Genomic DNA, 20855 nt, shown 5'->3' with positions numbered 1-20855 from the left:
GAACACTTAGTGCATCTCCAGCTTGGTTTTGGTCTTGTCCATTTTGGTTTCTTGACATCTGCTTCCTGCCTCACCTGGGCACAGCCATGTGGTCTGTGAGGCTTCTGAATGCACCTTCCCTGCATCCCAGGGCTTAGCTTTTATCTCTTCCTTCCTTCCTTCTTTCCTTCCTTTCTCCTTGCCTCCCTGCCTCCCTCCCTCCCTTCTTTCCTTCCTTCCTTTCTTATCAACCTTCTTAGGTTCTCCATTATGGATTATGAATTGTGGTTGCCTCTGTTGCTTGCTCTATAGTATGCCTGTGAGAATTTGGTGTTTCCTTGATTATGCAGTATTTTACTATTTTCATGGATGTACTTGGTTGTATGATATTTACCACATGGACCAATGAGAACCAACCTGAGGCCATCAAGTCCCCTTAATTAGAAAATGTAAGTTAAACAGTGTTGAAAAACGTAGGCTGGGCATGGTGGCTTGTTTGTAATCTAGCATTTGGGAGGTAGAGGAAGGAGGATCAGAGATGGATGCCATCTTCAGCTAGATAACAAGTTTAAGGCTATTGTAGGCTACATGAGATCCTGTCTCACAAACCCCTGCCGAAGACAACCAAAACCAAACCAAAAAAAACCACCCACTTTATGAAGCACTGACTGTCAGCTTTACATTTTGTGGATTTGTAGCCTAAAACCTAAATTAACTGATTACATGTTGGTTTGTTTTTCAATAATAAAGGTGATGGTAAAAATAAAAATAAGAAAGAAATTTAAATGTACTCAATGATAAGGTACTAAATACTCTTAATATTTTCAGCATACAACATGCAAATGAACAGAAGTAAGAACAATTAAGGGAGATAATTAAAATAGAATTATAGCATATTTCTTGAATTTGGTTGGTCTTCAAACATTAAATTCAGATGTTGCTTTTATTCATAAGCTCTGAAAAAGCAAACAAAACATTCTACATACTGTTCACCATAAATCTTAACTTACCACTTAAATTTAATCTAAACACATACATAACCCTAAAACCTCCAGGCCCACAAACTCTCAGACAACCAAAATCTAAGTTCCAGGACAGCATTTTTAACTTTACAGTACAATATTTATACTGAGGAGATAAATTATGTAAATCATAATGGTTTATGCTTGTATCAAATCTAAGTCTGTACTTTTGCATTCTACAAGATTCAGGAGTCTACAAATTTACCCAAAGCTCAGGTGGTCTAGTGAAACAATTTTATATTTAAGATAGTTTAACATTGATTAAGATTTAACATCTATTTGAGAAACACTTCAAACAATATAACTCACATTATTTACTTAGCACTTGATCACAGTGTCTATATAACAAACCCAAATATATAATTAATTCAAAACCTAAGGCTCTATTTAAACCACTACACCATTCACCTTCTTCCACGCTGCCTTAAAATATTAAATTCACACATCAAATTCATATTTAAATGAGCTTAGTCTTGACTAATCTTAGTCGACAACCCAAGTAACCTAAAGAATATGGGTAAACTTTCAAAACATACCTTTAACATCCTTTTAAACTTATAAAAAGTTTGTTGATGTCGTTTGTGTTTTGAGGAAGGGTTTCATATAGCCCAGGGTGCACTGAACTCACTGTGTAGTTTGAAGTTAAGGGTAAACCTTAATTTTGGCTCCTCTAGCTGCTACCTCCCAGTATGCAGACTGCAGGTGTATGTTACCACAAAAGGGTTATGCAGTGCTGGGTAAAAATCCCCAGGGCATTCAACATGCATGCTTACAAACAACACATGCCTGTCTCACTACTGAGCAAAATCCTTGCCCAAGGAAAGCTTTTAAAGTAAGGACATAAAAATATTTTAATATTTCAAAAATAAACTCTCAAAAATGATTACTGGGTATCTCCAATTAATAGAATAGTAAAATTAACGATTTTGGGGCAAATTAATTTGAAAACTCTCCTCAAGTAGAGGGAAGGCCCCACATGGACAAGCAGCAATTTATCTTCCCAGTGTACATGCTGTAGCTGTATTTTTCCTTGTCCTGGGGATCAAGAGAGAATAGTACTAGGCCTTGAGGTTTCCAGAAACAACTAGGGCTAGTGTGTTGGTGGCACCCTAAGGTCTGAATTAATTTTGTGTTTTTGTTTTTCTTTTGTTGTTGTTACTGTTATTGCTGTTTTGTTTTGGTTTTCATTAAGTAGGTGGACACCTACCACTGCTAAAATAAGTAAGATTAAGTACTTCCAGGATTTTGGATTGGTTTGGTTTTTTAAGACAGGGTCCTGGATAGAACTAACGTAGCAGACCAGGCTGGTCACAAACTCAGAGATCTACCTGACTCTGCCTCCCAAGTGCTGGGATTGAAGACATGCACCACTACACCTGACTAAAGTATTTCCAGTACTTTAAAATCTAGTTCATAACACTACATACATATACAAAAAACTATACTTTGAAAAAAGTGATAAACGCCTTAAGGAGAAGACTATAGATTAAGAGACACATCTAGGAAACTACATGGCTGGGACACAACGTGTAAAGAGTTATCAGAGAGGTGAATGTAGGTAAGCTGGCCTGCACTCAAAGGAGGTTTTGACTACAAAGCTAAGGAATTTGGGGAATGAACAATGACAATGTCAGAAATTTATCTTTAAAGTCTCCAGTGCCAACAAGTGGAATGTCCTGAAGGAAAACTGAAGGTGACCTGACCAGCTGCTATGGCAACAAGCCTCGAGAAGGGCAATGAGGAGAGGCAGAAGTTCATCACACATCTTCCAGCTGTAGCAATCACCAAGAAAAGTTTAAAAAAATATTTCAAAGGGGGAGGAGCTGCAAAGGACAGTGTAAATTAAAACAATGTATTTACACGTTTTGCTGAATGGTAAGAGAGGGAGAACTGTTTAAGCATGTGATATCAGTACAAAAAATGGTCATTTCCATTTTTTGAAAGGGGCAAGTTTTCACTTCACAGAAAGACATAGAACCTTAAAACATACTGTGTTGAACACAACTTCTTAATAGATAAGGCTAAACTTGTGTCCGTACTTGAGTTGTCTCGCTACAGGGCAAGACTGCCTTGAAGTGTCCCTCTAGCAAAGGACTCTGCCAGGGCCTCCACACCCTATCTGACAGGAGAATCAGCTAGTCTTCTTCACAAAGGTCCGAATCACTTTAGAAGCTAATACCACGGATGGGAGGATTCGGGTCATAGGCAGAAAAGTGGGTCATGTAACTAAGATGATACAGGTCTGTACTGTCTATTTCTTGAACAAGCCAGTCAAGAATGTATTCCAGAGCCAGAGATATAACTAATGGTATAGTGCTGACTCAGCATCTGCAAGGCCCTGGTTAAAACAGCAATGTAGACTAAATGGAGGGGAGAAGGGAAGGAGGAGGAAGGGGATGGGGGAGGAAGAAGGAAAGAGGATAATTCATTAGTTTAGTAAGGCCTAACACCTTGAATAAACCATGAAAGATATTAAGGAAAAGCATGCAGGGACGGGTGCTACAGATAAATAGCTGTGTGCATACTCAAGATGCATGAGGCCCCTAGTATGGAGTAAAGGGACCATGGAAGGAGGGAAAATCTCCAGAGGGCAAGGAAGAACGGGATAGGATATAGACATTTTGTAAAGGCCAACTTCACAAAAGCAGTGACCATGTGCACATGCTGCCGGGCCCTTCCAAGAACCTTGAAGACAAACATCACTGAGCACATGTACTTACTTAGATGAGCAGACCTACAGCTCCACAGTCTCAGGAACTGAAAAGAGGATCACACACCCAGGGATGCCATGCCAGGGCTGTGACAAGAGGCAGACTTCCTGAATAGTGCGCACACACACACAGTTAAAATTGCCCAACAAAACGCTAGGCCATGAGAGATGAGTGGCTTAGTCTGGGTGTTTACTTTTCTAAGGGTCTCATTTGACAGGGGTAACACACAAGGAAAGTGTGTGCTGGTTTTTACAGAAAACATATGGGAACTTACCTGGGGAAATTTACTCTCTCTTAACTAAACAAGGACTCTTTTCAGGTATTTTGAGTTGAAATTGAGAAGGACATTCTAAATTATAGAAAATATGGAGGAAAAGTAAGCTACCGGTGAATTCTGAAAACGATACACTAATGTTCTGCTTCATTCCTGGCAAGCTGGTTAGACTGCCAACTAGACACAGACTACTCACCTGGGAAGAGAGAACTTCAACTAAAGAGCTACTTCTACAGGCTTCTATGTGACATTTCCTTGGTTTAGTTGTTGATTTATGTGGAAGAGTCCAGCCCACTGTGGGCAGGGCCATCCCTAGGCAGGTCGTCCTGGGAGAAAGGTAACTGAACATGAGCCTGGAAGTAGCTTTCCTCCTTGGTTCCCATCTCTGCTCCTTCCCTGACTCCCTCAACAATGGACTGTGATCCGGAATGTGTAAGCCAAGTTCACAATGTTTAACACAACAAAGAGGAAGCTGGGACAAATCGGGTACCTAGCTGGCAGCCACCCGAACAGTAGTCCTAGTGTGGAGTGGAGGGACAAATGCATGGGAAGCAGTCTATCTACCTGAATAAGTTTATACACAAAAAGAAGGCAAATATTTCAACTATTTAATTTATCCCCCAACTGTGTCTCCTCAAAACAAGTTTTAACTATCACAAAATAAAATATAAACTGATCAAGCCAGAGATTCTCTTCCCATCCAGATGCCCTTGTTGTAACTAGGGTCTGTGAAAATGATTTGGATGAACAAATTCTATCAGTAATAGAACACCCTCTAAATGGGAGAGGAGGGATAAACACAAGTTGGTGACTATGCCACAGGTTAAGTACAAGGATGACTCCCAACAAATTCAGGCAAGGACTCTGATCTGCAGTATAGTAATTCCTGGTCCTCTAAGAATCCCCATCTCCTATCCCATCTCCAGACACAGCTCCCACTCAGTGGTACAGCAGCATCTCCCTTCCCTTACCTGCTGGTGAAAAAAAATAGAAAACGAAATGGTGGGTCAATCAATTTAAACAGGGCAGCCTAGAAAAGAGTAATGGTGGTCCTAGGCTCCCTGGGAAGAATAAATGGCAGAGAGGACAGGAAGGGAACAAATGAACATATTCCTAGACTAGAGGACTGAGGCCAAGGGAAAGGATGGACTTAAACACCAGTTTTTGTCAGTCTTCCTAGATGAGCCTCATCTGTCTCTGCTGACATGAAACCACAGCAATCACAGACACAAATTACCTAGAGCAGTCAGAGTCTGGGCAGGGGTATCGGGTTCTATTCCACCACTGTGTGAACTTATGCTGGCCACCATAAGAGTCTTCTCAAGACGTGACTCTTAAATGAAGAACATGGAATGAGTCACATGAGTGCTTCTGGTACTAGCATGCTAGAACTCTAAAGATGACACAGTATACAAAGAACATAGACTCTCAGACTGCCTGAACTTGAGTCTCCACTCTGATACCACCAGCTATCAGACTAGGCTAGTTACTTAATCCCCTGTGCTTCAGTCTCCTGCCTGCAAAGGAGGAAAATAAAGATCTTTTCACCTGATAGTTATCACAGGAATAAAATGCTACTTCAGCTGTAATTAGGCTTCTTAATGACAAGAACTTTCCAGCATGGGTGTTTATGTGAACAACTGTTCAGAAAATGTCTTCCTGAAGTGCAACTATTCTGACCACCACTTCTCTGAGTGCTCTCCTTCCTAGAGCAGCTATAGGTATAATTAATCAAGCCAGAATTCCCCCTTAGCTTGATGTAGCTTCAAGACCTTTCTGGCGAAGTTTCCAAAAAGGAGGAGTTGACTACAACCCAAGTAAAAACAATGCTGTACTCCATCACTACTATGTCTTCCCCATAGAGTTCAATCTAGAACTGGGGCTACAGCTCGGATGTTGAACAACTGCAAAATTCACGGCAAGTCCTAGGTTCAATCCCCGGTACTGAAAATAAAGGTTAAAAAATTTCATAGAATCTCTTTTTGTAAAAGATTTACCAAGATCCTTACAAAAGAGAATTGCTAAGTCTACAACTAGTTTAGGAATTCCATCCTCTTGACTTGCAGCTCTAAGGGACACCCCCGCCCCCGAATTATGCTGCTATTCCTCATGGAAAGCAATGGGCAAATGCAGTTAAAGAGATAGCTGAGACTCCATGAAGGGAACTGTCACCTTTATTATTCCTTGAAAACTTTATACATGAATATATTATATTTTGGTCATTTAAAACTCCTGTTACCATCTCTCATCCCCTCCTATTGAACCCCCTTTTCCTCTCACTTCTTCCATTTTCATGGTTATTTTTGGTTTTTTTTTTTGTTTTGGTTTGGTTTTTTGACTAACCTAGTTTAACTTGCTAGGTTGCTTGCATGAGCATGAGTTAGTAGTTATTTAGTGGAGCCTGGGCAACTTGACAATGGCTATAACAATGAAGAAAATGACTCTCCCTGCACCAGCAGCCATTCACTGGAACAGCTCCCAGGTAAGACCTTGCCTCATGAGCCCCTTCTCCCTCAATACAACAGTGTGAATTCATGAGTACAATGACCATGCCATATGCAGAAGACAGTAAATACTAGTCCTTTAAAAAGTGACACCTAATTTAACAACAGAAGTGATTCAAAGCATGGCATGGGGAACAAATTCTTCGAGTGACATGGTGGGATACAGAGAAAGGAAGCCCTTTCATTTAAGCAAAATCAGTGCCCAGAAAATCTAATTCAGGTGAAGAGCAGAGGACAATGGGAGAAAAAAGTAACTCTTGACGTTGCCCATAGCTGAACTTCACCGCAGGAAAATCCTCCTTCCTCAGTATCAACATGTCCAACAGACCCAGTCTCCACTTTCCCTCCTGTTGCGGCTCCCCTCCGCCTCAGGTGAGACTAGTTTCACCTGCACAGTTTCCCAACCAACGGCCCACTCGCAACTCTACTCCCTGTCTCGTCCATTCAGGCCTGGCTGGTTTAGAGTAAAAGTCCTCTCAACTCTATCTTCAGTCAAGTCTTACATTCCTACTTAACCCCCAAAATTTCTTCCATGAAACTACATAGATGAATCTTAAAAGCATGAGGTTAAATGAAACCACCATACTTACAAATTACATGGGGGGAGAATAGACTATTACATAGGGGTATTTTTCAAGGATAGTGTAATGTTTTTCACTTCCGCTGTGATGGTAGTGTTCAGAACATATGTGTACCAAACTACATCATTAAAGTGTGTCACTGTAACTGCATATAAATCATACTTTAATCACAAAGCAATTAGAAGCAAACCCTGACTCTCTCCACTGCCTACAAGCTACATGGAATTGTTTGATGTAGCCATGTTACCCAATACACTCCAACACACGGGTCTTTTAAATGTCCTGTGTGTTTCATATAGAAGGTTTTTAAACCTTCCACATTTTTTCAACACAACTTCTCTGAATTCATTCCTCTAGACTGGCTCCTTCTCTCTCCTACAATTCATTTTCTCAGGCAAAATTGGATCTCTTTCCTCTACCCTTAAAATGCCTGGGTTTTCCCTTATCTTCATGTTCACATTCACAGAAACTAACTGTGTATATTCTAGGCAAAAGGCATAATTATAGAGCTTATCTCTAATCAGCTAATTGAAATACAAATTATTTGAAAAAGACTACTTATATAATATATTACTATATTATATTACCATAGTGTATATATTATATGTGATATGTTATCTATTGTATGTATTATATATGGGAAAGGCTTCATACTAAGAAGACTGTGATGAAATAATGAAAGCTGGTCCAATCCAAACTTAGAACACATAACACATTATGCATCAAGACATAGGAAATATATCTAGTGAGTACTACTCAATCTATCTTTCTTGTTTTTAAAGTAAATCAACACACCTAATGCTTACAATGAATACACACACACACACACACACACACACACACACACACACGTATATAGCAAACACTCAGTAAATCCACACCAAGATAAACATTTCACAAAGCAGGGTTTACCTGTCCTCTTCACCAATATATCCCAACACTTACAAGAGCACCTCCTTGGTTCAACAAATACAGGTCATTTTCATTCAGCCTCATAATATAATTATGCATTGTCATGCACACTAAAACAGTGCAAAGATATCTGAGGAGCAAACATGGGATTTTTTATTGTTTTGTGACTTTTAAAAGTTTTTGACTGCTTTGTTGTTACCAAGTATAGGAGAACATGAGTGTATCCCACCCACCAGGGGAACCCTGAGTTCAAGGAAAGTCTGAATTAAATAGTGAATCCCTTTCTTCAAAAAGGAAAGTAATCATCAAAACATTAAAACTTTTCTTACTATCAGTTTTAAATGTATGGGAAAATTAAAGACAAAAAGTGAGTCGTTTGTCTTAGAACACTGTCAAACATCGGAGACTCTTAAGAATTAAGGTGTATTATTTATTTTAAAAACGAGAACACTAGATTGAGTAGTAGTCATTAGGCATCTTCTCTATGTCTCTGCTCTAAGTTTGGATTGGGCCAGCATTCATTATTTCATCCTTGTGCTTTCACAGCCGTGGGGCATCACTGGGAGAGATTCTTTAGCACGAAGCTTTCCCCATCATCCTTTCTTCTGTTGTTCTCTCCACACTTTTTGACGTAAGCGGTCTCCCAATTCACAACCTTACATTAATACCCACGCCTCAGTTTTCCCAGCTGAATGTCATTCCTACAACAGCTCCATGTTCCCTTGGTCAGTTATATTGCTCCATAATCCTGTTTATAATTAGTTCATGTTTCTTTTGTTTTGTTTATTAGATTTTTTTATTTAAAATAGAAACAAGGTTGTTTCACATGTCAATCCCAGCTCCCTCTCCTTCCCCTGCTCCCATGCCTGTAATAGCCAGAACCTGGAAGCAACCTAGATGCCCCTCAACTGAGGAGTGGATAGAGAAAATGTGGTACATTTACACAATGGAGTACTATTCAGCAGAAAAAAAATGGAATCTTGAAATTTGCAGGCAAATGGACAGCACTAGAAGAAACCATCCTGAGTGAGGTAACCAAGTCACAAAAAGACAAACATGGTATGTACTCACTCATATATGGGTTTTAGACATGGATCAGGGGAGTGTCAGCCTACAATCCCACTGCCAGAGAGTCTGGGAAACAGGTAGGACCCTAAGAGAGTTATGTATAGTACCCCGGAGAAGGGGAATGAAGCAAGATCTCCTGAGCATTGGGGAGGGAAGGAAGGGAAGAGAGTGGGAGAAGAGGAGGGGAGAGGAGGACATGGTGGAGCAGGAAGATTGAGTCAGGGGAAGAATAGAGGAAAGCAGGATGAGAGATACCATAATAGAGAGAGTCATTATAGATATGAGGAGAGATCTTGAACTAGTGAGATTTCCAGAGATCTACAAGGATGACACCAACTGGCAAACTAAGCAATAGTGGAGAGACTACCTTAAATGCCCCTCCCTGAAAATGAGTTCGACTACTTCCTTATATGCCATCCTAGAACCTTCAACCAATGACTGATGGAATTAGTTCAGGTTTTGTTTTCAGTGTGAATATTTTCCATTTCTCTGATTTTTACTTTGAGATGTGTTGACAGATTTTCTTCAATTATCACTTTTTTTAAACTATTACCTGAGTTTATCAAAGACAAGGAGACAACTCAACTACATTCCTGATTGTCATAAACCAAGTAACAGAAAGCACCAACTGTACTAATATGGTGATTCATAACTCATTAACTTTTGACTCTATTGTTAGAGAACTGGTGTTATCTTAATTAACCAAGGCAAGTAAAAGACAGCATCATGTAAAGGAAGAAACACTTATATTTAATAATTTTAAATGGATAAACCATTAGTCAGATTTAAGAAATAGAAATTGTCTTCCTATATCTTATAATATCAAAGAATCAGTGGGTCCCCAAAGACCCACTCCATCAAGAATAACGTATGAGAGAAGAAATCTTCCCTATAATTCCAACTCTGCTACCAGTGCTAGTATTATGTTTTTATGATATTCCTCATACAAGGTCAATAATATCTTTTCATTGGTTGAATGAACCAAGTGTGAAAAACATTAATGTTATTTTAGAAACATTACCATATGAGTATACACCTAGAATGTAACTGATGCTACTCTTTAAGGTGCTCATGACATCCTCATAACCACCTACAATGCAATATCACTATAATCACCACTGTATGTATAAGAAAATATCAGAGCACAAAGAAGTCAAATGACTCATCCACAAATATGCAAGCAGTAGCCAATAAAGCCTGGATTTGGATTCAAAAAGTAACTTCACAGATCAAGTTCTTCAAAATGTAATGTGTCTCTGCTTTCTGCACAAGATAAGCACTGTCATTAGGAAGGGTATGCACAACACTGATGTCTAGATGCTGCACAGCTCTAATTCAAGATAACTCAGTATCATAATCAGTCATCTGGCTGCGACATCATGTCCAACACAATGATACATGGAGTTAAAAAAAACTATTCCCAGACTACAGAGGAGCAGAGAGTAAAGTGGAAAAGTTCAAAGAAAGTCAGTTATTTTACTCTAGTGAATACTGATGTAGATGCCAGAAGAGAACCAATTAATGCATACAGTTCACTTTGTAAGAATAGAGAAAGTCTTGTGTTTATCATAAATGTGTATATAAGAAAAGTGCCTTAACAATAAGGTACATACAGCCACAAGCTGCATTAACATTTTCAGTACCTCCAACCCTGAAAGTTAATCACACTCCTTGCAGAGGTCTGATTTCACAAGAATTCCATATGGAGCAGGAACATGAGGGCCTAATAAGGATGTATGATACAGGAGCAAAGGGATTAGTTAACTAAAATAAGTGGATTCCTCTCTAAATATAATCCACTCATAAGGACATTTAGAACATTTGTATCTCATTAGGGGTATTAAGTGAGAAAAGATTCTCAGTACCAAACAATCCTAATTATAATTCATCTTAGGAAACAGAGTGAGTTTTCTTAACTAAAATGGAAAATATATGGCAAGAAGCATCTTTAATATAATAACAGAACTGTCAACAAAGTCAGACACCAAAACAAACCTAATAGGCTAAAGGAACACTAGCAATGAAAATTAAGTGCTCTAAGAATGACAGCATTTTTTATGTTTCTCAAAACTTTACAGTCTGCTTTCTCTTACTGTCAATAGTAACAACCCAAGGCAGAACTAACTTCACTAAGCAAGAGACTCAGATTGTAAGCAGCAGAAACAAAGGAACAGTTTGCTCCATCACATCTGTCATGGAGATGACACAAGAAGGAAAAACAAGATGGTTAATAAGGTGAGGTCCCTTTGCAGTGGGTTCCATTCAGGAAAGATGCTGTTCTACTTCTTCATCCCCCCCAAAAAAGAGACCCTACCTTAAAGCACGTCTTGCAACAGAAAATTCTTTAACTGACATGGAGTGCATTGTGTACTCACTATTGTGACACTCAGGGACAGATTTATTACAGCTGAAAAGAAAACTCCAAAGCCCAGCAGCCGCTGGAGAAGTGAATGGAGAAGAGAGACATGACACTGCTGACTTCAGCTAACATGGAAGCCAAACACATGGCAGACAAGACACTTCAGTGAAAGTGTGAGAAGGCCCAGAGTACTAGAGAAAGAATACTTCACTATGGCCAGCAGCCTACACACAGAAGAGAAGAAAAAGGAATCCACACGCTCTGTGTGTGTGTGTGTGTGTGTGTGTGTGTGTGTGTGTGTGTGTGTGTGTGTGTGTGTGGACTCAAAATGGCAGGCAGACCCAGCAGATGCTAATGGCTGCTCTAGAACTTCTGCACTGGGGGCAAGAATCCTGGGAAGGAAGCTTACAGATAACAAAACAGGAAGTCAGCAGTGGTGCCCAATTACAACAAAAGAGGAAGTCAGCAGTGGTGCCCAATGCTGAGCATCAAGGACAGGTTCTGCCTCTCTCACTGGTAAGTGTCACCCTCAGAAGGTCAGGCTGGCTCACTGCCTCACTGCACACCACAGCCATCTTGCAATCAGCTGGTTATTGTTTAAAGTTTCACAAAGGAAGTAGTCACTACCTTCTCCTAGCACAGCAACTCTCACAAGGCGCTGGAGAGAACTTAGTCCCTATGCCTACTTGCGTGGCAGATCATCTCTAAAGACAACGCAGTTACCTGAACTCATGAGGTATCTCTTCTCTTCGCTGAGATAAAGGGCTTACACGTTCCCATTTCTATCTCGTGCCACCGGCAAAGATGGAGCACTCAAAGACATCGGTGGTTTATGTTAGATACAAGTACTTGCCCTAATTATTTTAAAAATATGAAAACTATGAAGGGTTGCTATGTGGAAGGAAGCACAAGAGACCACTGCTTTCCAGAGGTGGCTAGGAAAATACGTCACCATTAAATACACAAACACCTGAGGACAACAAACTATTTCACCTACTGTGAGAGTCAAAACCGCTTTAAAAACAAAACAAACAGACTAAAACCCAGAGTTTCTCAGTCAACAGAATGAATGAGAACAATAGTCTACGTTAGCATTAATTTTACACTTTGCAGTATGACCTGGTTGAATAATTGTATCCAAACTCCTCTCTAGAGTACAACTCTGTTTGGGGACTAAGGGGCAAGAGAAGAACACAGTCAATGGATATTTTGTTTATTTGTCTTTTGGTAAATAAACTGTCTACTTTCCTTGAAAAGTAGTGTTAGGCACAAGTTACCTGACAGAAGCCAGACATGCATGTATACATGCATGCACCTGATAATGCATATGGCAGGCATGGTTTTGCGCTTTAGCTACAAGTTTGCGATGACTGTGGTGATCTGAATGAGCATGGTTCCCATGGGCTTGAATGCTTGGTCCACGGTTGATGGAACTGTTTGAGATGGATTAGGAGGAGTGGCCTGGATGGAAAGGATGTGTCACTGGAGGTTTCCAAGCCCCACACTATCACCAGATAGTTCTCACTCCACTTCAAACCCATGGATGAGATGGAAGCTCTAAGACACTGCTCCAGGGCCACACTTGCTTGTCTAATGCAATGCTTCCTGCCATGTTGGTCACAGGTTAACACTCTGAAATCATGAACCCCAAGTGAAATGCTATATTTTATAGGTTGCCTTGGTCATGGCATTTTAGCACAGGACTACAACAGTAAGTAAGACATGGATGAAAAAGTAAATCTCCTGAGACACGGAGTGCAAAGCTTCTGAGCAGCACTATCTCCGTGTCTGCACCTTACAGACAGCACCCACCCAAGATGAAAACAAGTATGCATGGAAGCTTACCAAGTCTTTCTTACTTTTAAGCTGAGCTGCAGCACATCCCCCTATGGAGCACCATCCTCGTTTCTCCCGCGCCCTTTGGCTTGTCCTTTCCACTGGAGCACCTGCTTTGCCAATTACTGCTATTATTTCAGGCATTCAAAATTATCAAGTATAATTCAGGATCCATCTCAGGAAAACCGCAAGACTTAAATCACCTCACAGGGTTCACCTACTGCCCAGACCTATTTACAACCTTCCTGAAGCCTTTAACTGATCTAAGAAAGGTGCAGTGGTCTCTAAAACCCCCACAAACAATGGTATTCACATGTTGTGAGACGATGTTCTTACTTTTGTAATATGGGGGCTCCAAGGCAAGGTAGCAAAAGAAGGGGAATTGCTCTAGACAAGACAGAAAAGAGGGCTCCGTATGTGACAGAACTTTCTCTGCTCCAGGGATGCTTGATCTGCTTGTGATTACACACACACACACACACACACACACACACACACACACACACACACGCACACACACACTAACTCACTCACTCACACCATTAATCCCTGCCTTTTAAAAAGCACACTCCTGCCAGGCTGTGGTGACACACACCTCTAATCCCAGAACTCAGGAGGCACAGGCAGGTGGATCTCTGTGAGTTTGAGGCCAGCCTGGTCTACAGAGCGAGTTCCAGTGACACAAAGAAACCCTGCCTCAAAAAACCAAAAATAAAGTTTAAAAAGCACACTCCTGAGATCACTGCACTATCAGCATCATTTGGGAGTAGGAGCCATCTGATGACAGTTACAGGAACCCTGGAAGGGTAAAGAACAGTCAGGGAAGGGCAGACAGCCATACAATCAAAACCCTCTGCTCAGGCCCAGGGCCCTCTCCTCACTACCCATGCCACTGCCCGTGGGATGTGAGTGGGAGGCTGTTCTCCACATCCTCAGTCCCCAAGTGATGCTGAGGAGAGGCAGGAACACAGCTCTGCTGCAGAAACCTTCGTGATCTGGGTTTCTTGCTTCTCTCATCCTTTGAAGTAAGACACTTCATGATTGTCACGAGCTTCGTTCCCAAGGGCCTGAGATTTATAGGAGCCAAGAGTTCCACAGTAAAGACATGATTTACAAGGCTAACTACAGAAAACATTGGGATAAGAACAAAAACTTTCCACGTTCTTTTAAGCTATGACTTGATGTGAAATATAGGGAAAGGAGTTGTGCTCAGAAGGAAAGAAATAGTGCTAAGTCACGTCAAGACTGCAAATCGTGGAAAAGGGGTAGCACCATTACCTTTAAAATTTATATTTACTTTACTTTATGTGTATGGATGTTTTACATGTATGTGCACCACATGAGTGCCTGCTGGATTCCCTGGATCCAGGGTTATAGATGGCCGTAACCCATCTGGAATCAAACCCAGATCAACCCTTTTCAAGAGAAGCAAGTGTTCTTAACCACTGAACCATCTTTCCAGCCCTTTATCCCAACGTTTTGAAAGCTAAGGTTTAGAAAAAACATTATAACCAAACCCAAAGCTCTGAAGTAAAGAAAATGGGTAAAATACCAAACCAGTATTACTCCACAGTCCCTGTTCTTCTACTAAGTCATGTTGGCAATGAGTCATCAACTACATCCAACAGAGATGAAGTCAAACTAACAGTGTCACAGCTGATTCAACTAATTCTTAATAAATGTGCTTTTCTTATCATTATGTCAATAATGCTCTCATGTCATTTAAAATTCTACAAAATTCTGGTCTTTTAAGTAACCTCATCATAACACATTTTATAGTTGAAGTCTTCCTACTTAACATCTTATGCTAGCTAGACTATCTGTATACTTCAAATAGTATGCCTTCAATTTAGATGTCTAAGAAAACAAGAGAGTATGGGAGACATCTCTACAATGAATCATGATTCCACAGAATGTCTACTTTTACAAGAGAAAATATTTATAGAATCTCATGTGACAAACATTTATATATCAGAAACATAACTAATAAATACACAAAATACAAACGCTAACATTTCTAATATCATTCAATTATCTGCCTTCTCTCTGGCTTACCATGGAGGTCAAAAGCCTCCAACATTGTTAAGCATTATTTTCATACAGTCTGAGTACACAGCCCACCCAGGCAGGCTAAAGTAGTAGACATCCCTTGTTTTGGCGAGCACAGTGACAGATGCTCAGGTCTACCCATTTAAGGGATGGCAACAAACCACAGAATCTTTGTTATCAAAGTCATAATTCGACAGTATGGCATACAACAAAGAACTGCTTGGCTAGAACAAAACATGGTGGCTGTGAAATGAAGTATAACAGAGATAATAAAAGTAAACAACATGGGAGAGCTCATAATCTATTTCCATTTGAACTTCAACTCAGATTTTAAGATTTAATCCACTCTAGGTCTCTTAAGATAATAACTATTATTCCCATGGTGTAATAATCAGTCTGAACCCAGAAAGCATGAGTTCAAGTTCATTCCTTTTTGTTGTATGATAGGAAGGTTGGCAGTAAGAACAAAGTATATTCAATGATTTCTCATATACTTTAATTTCTATGACCTTCTGAAAACATGCAGGTGCCCTTCCAATCTATAGAAAACCCATATCACTACTCCATACTTACATCACCTCATTATGGATTCACAGTATTTCCAAGATAGCAAAATAGTAAAGTATCAATAATCATCATGTGTCATTTTTAAAAACCAAAATTCCCTGGCTCTTTTGAAGAGGATAATATCCTCTAGTTTGAAGTTAGGTATCTGTTTAGTAACTATGTCACAAATATCCAAAAGCTAAATATTTCATTTTCAGTATGGAGTTCAATGGCAAGATGCTTACCAGCCATGTGGAAGGCTATGAGTTCAAAATCCACTACAAAAAATGGCACAATTGGAGCCCCAAGAAGAGAAAGGTCTGTTAATATTTGGTAACCTGCTAAAAACTCTTGAAAAACTCATTTCTTGCCATCCCAGAAAGCAGGCTGACCTAAGCACGTATTTCTACAATAGCCAAAACGAAGGTACCACTTCTAGTCTACCAGGGTGGGGGATGAAAATCCATGTCAAGTCTCAGGAAAGGAAGCAGGACTATCCCACCAGAGACAGCTACTTCCATAAGCTCCATGAGGAAGGTACGGGCAGTCCACAGGGAGGAAGAGGTGCACCTCCTGATTTTCCTCTGGCCCTGCTCCCATGTATCAAGTTAATGTTTTAGCTCAGTGAAAGTAATTACCAGCCAGGCTCTGCAATCCATCAATTCACCCTGGGCATTCCTGCCGATTCTTTCTTTGGTCTCTAGGACCCAAGAATCTCTTTTGTTGATCTGTAAGTGCAAAGGAAAGGTTGGTTGTTACTAGTTTCTCTCTATTCTAGATTTCTGCAAGTAATTAGAACAGAAAATGAACTATTTTCAGGTGTTTTAATGAAAGCTACGGGGTTAGAGTAGTCATAGCCTCTAACAAAAATAAGATTAAAACCATACATCTTTGGAGGCCCCCCTCTCTCCAAGTACAATGGACAAATGTAATTTGACTCTAGACTGTGAACTCAGGGACTTGATCCAAATCACCTTCATTCTAATTTAGGTCATTTGGCAAGAATATCTTAGTAACTAAGTGAAAATGTATATGAATTTACAAAAGATGTTCTTATAACCTCACATCATCCCAAAGGAAAGCATTTTTGCCATCATCATTTTACAGACAATGATTGGAAAGTTCAGAGGTTAAATGCACTAAACCCAAGATCAAACTTCAATGGTTATAAAGCAATCTCCTGACTCAAAACACCAGACTTTCAAGTATTTTTCTAAATAACTGTAATATAGCACAACTTAAATAACTTCTAGCTGGAAGTAATATCCAAAACTGAATTAAGAAATTTATGAGTTAGAACGTCATATTTAAGTGTTGATCACACAGTAGGCACTGTCATTTTGCATACTCCACTAAACTACAGAGAAGACAAAGGCATTCTAAAACCCTCTTCAATGCTCCCCTCACCTCATGTGTCCATTTCCTTTGCACAAGTATACTGATAATCAATATCAATATAATAAATTATACATATATACACATGTAAATTTGGTAGACAATCCATGTGGTAAAGATGGCAATAAGGGTGATCCATAATCTTCAGCCTGAAACCACTGCTGCCTTTGGTGATCAGAAACTGCAGACACAGGACCTGCAACTATACATACTCCAATCCAAACAACAAGTGGCTTTAATTGATAGCTATTCAGGCAGTGTTTCCATTGATAATGGACCACGTATACACTGTGATCCCATAGGTTGCCATGCAATTGACTTTTGAAAAGCTTATCTAATGAACAAACAGCTGAAAAAGAAGAAAAGAAAAAGAAACTACAGAAGGAAAAAAATGAAGGTTTTTATTGGAGAAACAAAATATTCATAGTACATTATTTGCTTAAAAATAAATCTATGATTAAAAATAACACAGACTAAAACAGACATTTTCCTGGAGAGAAGGCTCAGGCAGCCCCTCATCTTGTCCACGCCACAGAGCATCCTCCAGAATGACAAGATATGATCCTGGTGCTGTTTAGACTTAGGCTTATGTGTGTTTGATTTATCACTTTATTTAAAAGGTTTTTTTAAATAAAAAGTTTCTTGAAAATAGTCAAAGAGCCTTGTACTTTTGTATGGATGTATAATACTTGCATATTAAGCTAAGCATAAGATTCAAAAAAATAAAATTTGTTTTATAAAATCCAAAAACATAACTTGATTAATTAAACAGGAGAACTCCTACTAATTTCAATGTAGACTAAGGTCATAGTGTTCATAACATCTGCAGTAGTTTGTTATGATGTCTGAGGTCATCATAGTCACACCTCATTCACTCACCAGCTCATCCACAACTTCAGGCTTACAAGCTCCATTCACAAGACGTGTTCCCCATACATGCACCAATTTCCACAGTTCTGCTGTACTTTCGCTGTACTTGTTCTATGTTCAGATACATTTAGATATAGAAATATCTACTACAGTGCCTACAATATGACGGACAGTAATGTGCTCTATAGTTTTGTGCCTTAGGAGAAAGAAAATATACCACATGACCTTAATGATTAGGCTATACCATCTAGGACTGTGTAGGATATTCAATGAAATTCTTGTAACACTTTTACCTAAATATCCCAGCATGTCCCCACTGTTAAGTGACACATAAGATCACAAATGACAAACACACCTCTGTTACTGAATAAAACCCAGGCACCAGACCTACAACGAGAACAAGCAACATCTGTACTCCTTTGATGTACAGAAATTAACTTTAGCACACATACTTATTTTCCTTACTTAACTCTATATAATCACAGACAGTCTAAAAAGCATTGTAAAATGCAGAGTAAAAATTAGTTGTGATCTCAGAGATGAGAGCTTCTAAGAGTAGTCTTCTAGTCTTTTACCTTTTCCTTCTAGTTTTTTCCCCTGTGACTGATGGATTATTTGAACTATTTCCCTTCCCACAGAAAAAGGAAATATTACCTTTGATGGGCAGTAATAAGAAGGGTAACACAGACTAGAAGAAATTAACTTCATTGCACTTACAGCATCTCAGGATTCAAATATCCTAACTAAAGAAATGAGGCTAATTGAAGCATAAATGCATTAGACTCCTTTGGAAAACTAAGAAAGGACACAATCTAACTCATTCAAATGTGACACTCACAAAATTGGAATAAATCAAAAGCTATAGTCAATACAAAGAGGTACCCTCATTGGAATTTATTTTGTCCTTCAAAAACATTTTTTATTTCCTATTTGCCACTGAAACTATAAACTCTATTTTATCAATGAGAAAAAAAAGCTTAGCTCACTATCACACACCCCCCCACAGACACACATAGAAAAAAAACCTGTGTGGGGCAGGAAAAGTCTTTTTCCTTCTCAAACTTACTGCTAGAGAATACAAAGGAAATACTACCTAAGTATATAGTACATATGTCTTTATTTGCACAATGAAGGAACTTGGCCTCCGTCCCCTCTAATGTGAAGTGAGCAATTCAAAAGTAAGGTCAAGCGAGAGTGATCTGCTTTTCACATTTAAGAGCAGACTCAAACAGAACCAGTGGCCTGCAGAGCCACTGGAACAGGAACATGTTTTGTAGCTGTTTCACTGATCATGTATGTCTCAGGTACTTGTTTAAAACACACTTCTACAGAAAAAGTGCTTTTTGTGCTACTTACCACTGAGCAAACATGAGTTTTAAATAATTTTCAGTGCAACAGACCTGGAATTTTATTCCCCGCAGCCTAGTGATTTTAAATGCCCTGTGACCCTCTTAACTGCTGCCAACATCAACATCTGGTACCTGCACAAAGAAAATAGATTCTAAAAGATTCTTTAGAACCCTTTCATTTTCATCATATGCTCTAGATATGTTTTAAAGATGTTTTGCCTCTTCTTTCTGATACAGCAAAGAGGAAAGATTATTTGTAGAGTAAGAAACTATTTGATCAGGCAGCTGTATGTTCTACAAGTAAAAAGAAAAAAATAAATATCTGAAATTGAGTTGTTGCTCATTTCTTCATATGCCCAAAGAATGTATAAGCAGGGACTTTCAATTTGATTAAACTCCTGAGGAGAATCTGGCCACTACAAATACATCTACTTGAAGAAGAGAGGCCAAAACCTTAAATGCGGCCTCTACACACGTGACAGTTTGCAAGCATTTCTTCTTCCTCTTGTATTTTCTTATGTGAGTTGTTTTTATGACCACACACCTCAAAGATTATAACAAAAATGATCATGCTACTGCAGATGACCATGACATACACGGTTTTCAAATGCTATGCCTTAACAAACTGTATCAGAAATCTCAGAAGAATCTGAAACTATTAAATGCAAATACCTAAATATAGAAAGTTCAAAGTGACTTTCAAAAGTAAATCTAGTTATAACTGAAATCAACCAAATATCAAAAAGAAGTGACTCAAAAACCAATTTTTTAAGCTAAAATGTTATTCTAACATACCTTGTTTGGTTCTAAAAACTATATGTAGAAAAAACTACTTCCCAATTGTGAATCAACCAAAGCAAAAGAATCACCTCATATTGTATACCTTCAAGACAATTGCCTGGAATTATCTACATAAACTCCTCCCTGTCTGTGGTTCTGGTTCAAGTCTGAAGTTATCACTGCAAAAGTAAAATAGCCCATAAAAGTTCTCCTCTATTTCAATATCATCAGCTACTAATACATGAGACATACAATGGGGAGTTCACAGCTAATGCATCAGTTTTTTTCACAAGCACTCATGCTACACCACATACCTGCTTAATATCGAAAATAAAACGATTGCCTTCTGCATTAGAGAATTTTTCTCAAGAAAAAAAGCATAGCCATCACTCATTTCTTAGGCAAACGTACTCAAGGAGACTCAGCATTGGGGCCTGTTAGAGTGCAAATATATTAGCTGTGACTTCAGCAAGTGCCTGTCATGTTGAATAGCATGAGGAAGAGAGATAGTAATTATTGCCGAGAAACCATTAGAGGGCTCCTTAGTAAAACAAGATGCCTGAGCAAACTAATGGACCAACAGTCCACTGCAGTGTCTTTTCCTATTCCATTTAGCTCTA

The 20855-nt window shown here is 39.2% G+C and overlaps 1 protein-coding gene across 8 annotated transcripts in view; it reads right to left on the bottom strand.

The window, feature by feature from the left end:
- Nucleotides 1-20855, bottom strand: part of Bnc2 (basonuclin 2) — a 399488-nt gene that overhangs the window by 321097 nt on the left and 57536 nt on the right. For 6 of the 8 annotated variants that reach the window (XM_040757207.1, XM_040757209.1, XM_040757210.1 and 3 more), the window contains exon 2: nt 16480-16569. The exons of 1 other annotated variant lie outside the window; for it this stretch is intronic. In XM_040757207.1, coding sequence (XP_040613141.1) covers nt 16480-16569 — 90 coding nt within the window. Of the gene's footprint in view, nt 1-5223; nt 6157-16479; nt 16570-20855 lie in introns of those variants that run through there. One more of the 8 variants, XM_040757212.1, reaches the window with a different exon arrangement.

The sequence above is a fragment of the Mesocricetus auratus genome, unplaced genomic scaffold, assembly GCF_017639785.1.
Source record: "Mesocricetus auratus isolate SY011 unplaced genomic scaffold, BCM_Maur_2.0 Super-Scaffold_100014, whole genome shotgun sequence".
In the NCBI taxonomy this organism is placed as follows: Eukaryota; Metazoa; Chordata; class Mammalia; order Rodentia; family Cricetidae; genus Mesocricetus; species Mesocricetus auratus.
Note: the sequence above shows the minus strand (reverse complement) of the source record. Positions and strands in the feature narration are given on the sequence as shown.